The 5,686-nt window shown below is 45.2% G+C and overlaps 1 protein-coding gene across 2 annotated transcripts; it reads left to right on the top strand.

Annotated features, from left to right (window-relative positions):
- Window positions 1–784: 784 nt before the first annotated feature.
- LOC146221321 (large ribosomal subunit protein uL18) lies at window positions 785–3,634 on the top strand. Of its 2 annotated transcripts, XM_084692783.1 has the most exons (8): window positions 785–906; window positions 1,429–1,498; window positions 1,620–1,735; window positions 1,867–2,001; window positions 2,088–2,290; window positions 2,706–2,883; window positions 3,270–3,358; window positions 3,449–3,634. In XM_084692783.1, the coding sequence occupies exons 1-8, from the start codon at window positions 904–906 to the stop codon at window positions 3,549–3,551; spliced, it is 897 nt and encodes a 298-aa protein (XP_084548909.1). In that variant the 5' UTR covers window positions 785–903; the 3' UTR covers window positions 3,552–3,634. The 2 variants fall into 2 exon arrangements, with proteins under 2 accessions (XP_084548909.1, XP_084548908.1); XM_084692782.1 differs by lacking the exon at window positions 785–906.
- The last annotated feature ends 2,052 nt before the right edge of the window (window positions 3,635–5,686 follow it).

The following is a 5,686-nucleotide window of genomic DNA, read 5'->3' on the forward strand; positions in this document are numbered from 1 at the left end:
CAGACTACGTGTACACAAATGTCGCCGATCGCTGCTGTGCGTTTTCAGCTTACAGCAAACCCAATGTTTATATCACTCCATGAGCCATGCGTTCAAGTCCTGTGTGGTGGTATAGAGCCATCTAGTGGTTCATACAATAAACTGCACTTTTCACTTTTGCCAGTGTCAAACCTATGAATTTGTCCTCCACTTACTTGTGTTCCAGGTGAAGCCGAATCTTATAATTAGAACTCACAGACGAGTGGCGACAGGAATTTCTTTCAGGAATATGCCACATGAAACCATGATATATTCGTTTGAATAGAACTCATTCAAACTAACGTGTCTGGTTTCTCCGAATGCTTACGCACCTAGGTCACTTTTCTTATGCTTTGACACACCCATTCGTCTGTTCTTTGAAATTGACGTAGACATGTCACCGTGTCATACCCAATTAGTGAAGATAATAAAGATGACTACGCTCAATGCAATCTGGGTGATACTGTAAATTAGATGGTAAACAATGAGGAAAAACATTGTCCAACCAACCAGTAAGTAGGCTACAAGAACTGCAGTTGGGCTAATAGCAAAGGCGGAAAATAAAAAAGCTATTTCGTATATAATACAGTTTCGTCCATAATTTATACCAGCACCTTATACGCCATATATTGTCAACACTAAAATAATAGTTCACCTATAACAATCACGACCCTTTGAAATGGGACCGTTTCGCTAATCTGCTCATCTCCGGTGCAGCAGGGGGCAGGCTTCTGTTTTGCCTGTAGTTTCACTTCTGCCATGTCCATCCTGCGCATCAGTATTTTTGGAACATGCGCGCTGCGATCTTCCTTTTTCAGTGCAGCGGAGTCAAGCCCCAGTCTTTGACTCCAGGCTCCTGTCTTACGAGACAGAAAAGACTGCAAAATGGTTAGTAAACTGCCGCAATACGTGCCTTCATACATGTGGAAGTCATGCTACTTCAGATATGTGCCGTCAGATATAGGATAAATATTTTATTTTATATGGATGAAGGTAGATTACGTCTGGCTGGAACCTACCGAGGGCTACCCAAACGTGGCTTAATGGCTGCCTGCTTGATTTAATTGCTTCCTGCACTCCGTAGTTTTCCCCTTTTCCTAATGTTGTGTGCGTTTGAATAGAGGAGACTGTATTAAATGTTGTCAGATTTTTCAATCGTGCACAAGCAGAACAGCCTCTTGCGATAGTCCTTATCAACGCTAGCTAGCTAGCCATGCTAGTTCACCCCATTGAGTTCTTACCGGCCCTGATAGCACTAGCTAGCAATGGGTTATGATGTGACAGTGCTTGTGACAGTTGCCTTAACCGAGACGGGATACAGCGCACTGCAGAAATGTGGTGTCGCTACATGGTCACGAGCAATACAAGAATGACAGATCTTTGACTAATCCCATGAATTTTCATTCATAGGGTTTCGTTAAAGTGGTTAAGAACAAGGCCTATTTCAAGAGGTACCAGGTGAAATTCAGGAGAAGGAGGGGTGAGAATATCCTACTCTTCCATTGAACTTTTACTGTCGTGGATCCATTATAATCCTCGGGTCCTACAATGAATCCACATCTCGCTCCGCAACACGATTTATGAAACCTTGTTGTATCTAGAGGGAAAGACCGACTACTTCGCTCGCAAGCGTCTCGTCATCCAAGACAAGAACAAATATAACACCCCAAAGTACAGGATGATCGTCCGTTTCTCCAACCGGGACATCGTCTGTCAGGTGAGCATGGATACCTGTTCAAACTGAACGACCAGCTTAATCTTATGTTCCACCAATAGGATACCTCGGACAAGAGACTTGGCTGCTCTCATTGGTCCTCTCGAAGGTTAAGCACTTGCTTCTTCTTACAGATCGCCTACGCCAAGATCGAAGGTGACATGATCGTGTGCGCGGCCTACTCACACGAGTTGCCCAAGTATGGGATCGCCGTGGGTCTGACGAACTATGCAGCAGCCTACTGCACAGGCCTGCTGGTAGCCCGCAGAGTAAGTTGATCCTCTGAGCCCAAGCCATTGGCCTAAAGGTTTGAAGGGGTCCATGGGTTTTTCTAATCTCAATACTTCTCTCCCAGCTCTTGAACAAGTTCGGCTTGGACAAGGTGTACGAGGGCCAGGTGGAAGTCACCGGTGACGAGTTCAACGTGGAGAGCATTGACGGCCAGCCAGGTGCGTTCACCTGCTACCTGGATGCTGGTCTTGCCAGGACCACCACTGGCAACAAGGTGTTTGGAGCCCTGAAGGGGGCTGTGGATGGAGGCCTCTCTATCCCCCACAGGTGAGCTCACCTGTGTCGGCTTCTCCGTGTTGCCATGGCGTTTGAGGGGGAGGGCTGCCCGCTGCTTGATGATGATACACTTGAGACTGAGCAAATTGTAGTTGGTCCTTCATTTGCGTTGGTTGATGTGAACCTGTTTCAAGACGGGGCTGAGAGCAACTAGCTACGTGCTTTTGGGGGGTGTCGTGGTTCTGTGGTCAAACTTGAGTTATTTGGAAACCCATGTTTGGTTTGAGCCGGTCCGATTCTTTATTCTTGACACTCGTGCTGGTCTCATATATTGGGAACGTATTTTATCGCAAATTCTCACGTCGACTGTTCTGTAGACGGCCACGTGTTTGTGTAGTAGTTTGTGGGGTGGTGGTTGTATTGGGCGTAGTTACACCCCAGTCTGAGACTCTGACGTCTCTCCCAGCACCAAGCGCTTCCCTGGATACGACGCTGAGAGCAAGGAGTTCAACGCTGAGGTCCACCGCAAGCACATCATGGGCATCAACGTGTCCGAGTACATGAGCTACCTGATGGAAGAGGACGAGGACGCCTACAAGAAGCAGTTCTCCCGCTTCATCAAGAACGGTGTAGCCCCTGACATGGCAAGTCCTCTCTCCAACGCTGCTGCTGTAGGGACCCCCCTGCCCGCGGGTGTGGTAATCCCCGCAGTATTCATACTTTCAGATGCCCTTCCAACCATAATCCTTTTGCTGTTTTTAGTAGAAAATGTTGACATACGTAAGCTCTGGCTAAAATTAAGATGTTTTTGTGTACATGTGATTAAACTAGTTTTGTCCTTAGAATCAAATAAAAAAAAACTGGGCTCTTGGGTACACGTTATCAAATTACTGTCACTTCAAGATATTTAGATATTTTTATATCTAATTACTTTAACTGGAGCCTTCAATGTTCTTATCCTTCAACAGTGTGTACGAGGTTTCAGAACTAGATTTTATTGGGAAAGTAATTTTGTGAAGTCTTCTTGCAGATTGAGGAAATGTACAAAAAAGCTCATGCAAGCATTCGTGAGAATCCAGTCCACGAGAAGAAGCCCAAGAAAGAAGTCAAGAAGAAGAGGTGAGTTGACGTTCCGTCTTAAGTTGTGTTCATTTGGATCGTTTCTCGCCAAGTTTTGTGGCGCTGACGTTGGCGTCCCTGGTGTCGTAGGTGGAATCGTGCCAAGCTGTCTCTGGCCCAGAGGAAAGACCGTGTCGCCCAGAAAAAGGCCAGCTACCTCCGGGCTCAGGAACAAGAGGCTGCCGACAGTTAGAAAGGCCTCTTTTGATGTTTCTAATGATGGAGGAGAAAAAATGCTTTGTGCTAATAAATCTATTGGGAAGAAAAAAAAACTCAGCCCTGCGTTTTCATGTTATTTCATGACGCCTCTTGCATCAGCTTCGTGGTGCTGCATGTGTCCACTGATATGTGGCCAGTCATTATATAAATATATAAATACCTTTTGCTATATTTGTGTAATAACTGAAGATGAGGGCTTTTGACCATTTGGTAATAGGATGTCATCAGATTTGAAAGTCTGCCCATGATCTTACAAGCTTTTACATTTTCTCACCACTTGCTGGCACTAGACCACCTCTTAGTCCCAGACCTGAAAGTGGAAATGAACGGAATATTATTCAATTGTGAATTATTTCCAATAAATTGGGATTATCCTGGTGGTGGCATTAAATAATGTGGATGTAGGTGATATTTCCCTGTATGCTGATCACCCATGTTCACAAATGAGTGGGTAATTGTGACTGCTGAAAGGGCTTGGGTTCAAATCCCATATATTGCCTTTCTGACCTGCACTTGAGCAGAAACTCAAAATAATCACAATGATTGTTAGCATGTTCTTGGTTTAGTTGTGGCCCAGTGGTTAAGCATTTGTAACATCTCATTTTGGGGCCTGTGTTCAAATCTCATGTATGGCTTTTCTGATCTGCCCCCAAAGTGAGCAGATACTGTCTCAAAAAATAACACCCTTCACCAAGGAAATAATGTCTACATAATCATGGTTGGCTATTAGTGTTATATGCAATTTGTGGTAATTATGCTTTTCTTTAACAAAAAAATAATAAAACAGACAAAACAACTTCTGTGAAGTGTGACAGGAAAAGAATGAAGAGGGAGGAAGAAGAAAATTGTTGGTGGCTGGATTTGAACCCAGGCTGTTGCAGTACTGCCCCAGCTTTCAACGCATGCACACTAACCCAGTGAGCTAACAGGGGAGCCTTGCTTTCTTCTGGTTTTCTGAGACCCCAACTCTGCAGGTTGTTACAACTAGATGGTTCAATGTCAAGTTTAAACGTTGAGTGGAGGTTGTTAAGATCCCTGATGGCTCAGTGGTAAAGACTGTGGACTACTGTGTGAGAGTTCTTGTGTTCAAATCTGGCTGAAGGATCTTCTTACAACTTAATTTTTGCTTTTCGACTTATAAATAAAACTCGACTTATAAATAAAACTGATAAAAGGTAAATTTCTTATTGGGCTCCTTTGGCTGTGGCGTGCTCCCCGACTGTCCAGATCCTCTCTCCCAACTGTCTTTCCTGGTGGGACAGTTGGGTACTTGGAAAGACAGTTGGGAGAGGGGATCTGGACAGTCGGGGAGTGCGCTGCGGTTACAGGGATCTGGGCCCACGGATGAGTTTGGCACCGTGCTCTGTGCTTCATTTGAACCCAGGTCATTGTGGTTAGGCCATTGTTCTCAACCCTCGACACCATGGATGTGGACTTTGCTCAGTGGAGACCCTGCTGAAGTTGGGGGACCTTGCATGATGGAACACCAGCTGGAGTCTAGCTGTGAGCTGGGATTTGATCCCAGGCTGCTGGGTTGGAAAAGCAAGGGTGTGGGTGATGGTGGCTCAGCTATACTGAGACCCTGAGCTGGCTTTGATCCCAGCCTGTTGGGTTTTGCTGGTCTGCATGCTTATCCATTAGGCCACTGGGGCCCCACTCCCCTTACATGGAAAGGTACCTTTTATCTTTAAAAACAGCTCCACTTAAAGAGATACTAAGAAGTTTTGCATACCAGAAACTAAGCAAGTGGTTTATTGTCTCCAGCTGGACTTGAACTGGAGGGGTCAGGTCCTAAGATCCCTTGCTTATCCACTAGGCTACCAGGGCCTTGCAGTGAATGCCTTCAGAATCCAATTATATCTTTATGAATTCATGACATTAGTTCAAGGTTCAATTGAAAGCTTTCATCTAAAAGTACCTTGAGGGATTTGAACCCCCAACCTCTTGATCTGTAGTCATTCACTCTAACCATTGAGCCAACCGTACAACCACAAAAGTTGCACGTGGACAGTCACACTGTGTCATAATCACTCACTCATTTGTGAAACACACCTGGCAATCGTTTGTGTTGATTGGCAATCAGATCACAGTGCTTTCCAAACTGAATAG

This window comes from Hypomesus nipponensis, chromosome 26, assembly GCF_054491055.1.
Source record: "Hypomesus nipponensis isolate SF chromosome 26, ASM5449105v1, whole genome shotgun sequence".
Classification (NCBI taxonomy): domain Eukaryota; kingdom Metazoa; phylum Chordata; class Actinopteri; order Osmeriformes; family Osmeridae; genus Hypomesus; species Hypomesus nipponensis.

Excerpts from the sequence above, each read along its gene's own strand:
- LOC146221321 (XM_084692783.1), top strand. Across the intron at positions 2,291-2,705 it reads GGCCTCTCTATCCCCCACAG|CACCAAGCGCTTCCCTGGAT; the intron begins GTGAGCTCACCT and ends CGTCTCTCCCAG. Across the intron at positions 3,359-3,448 it reads AAAGAAGTCAAGAAGAAGAG|GTGGAATCGTGCCAAGCTGT; the intron begins GTGAGTTGACGT and ends CTGGTGTCGTAG.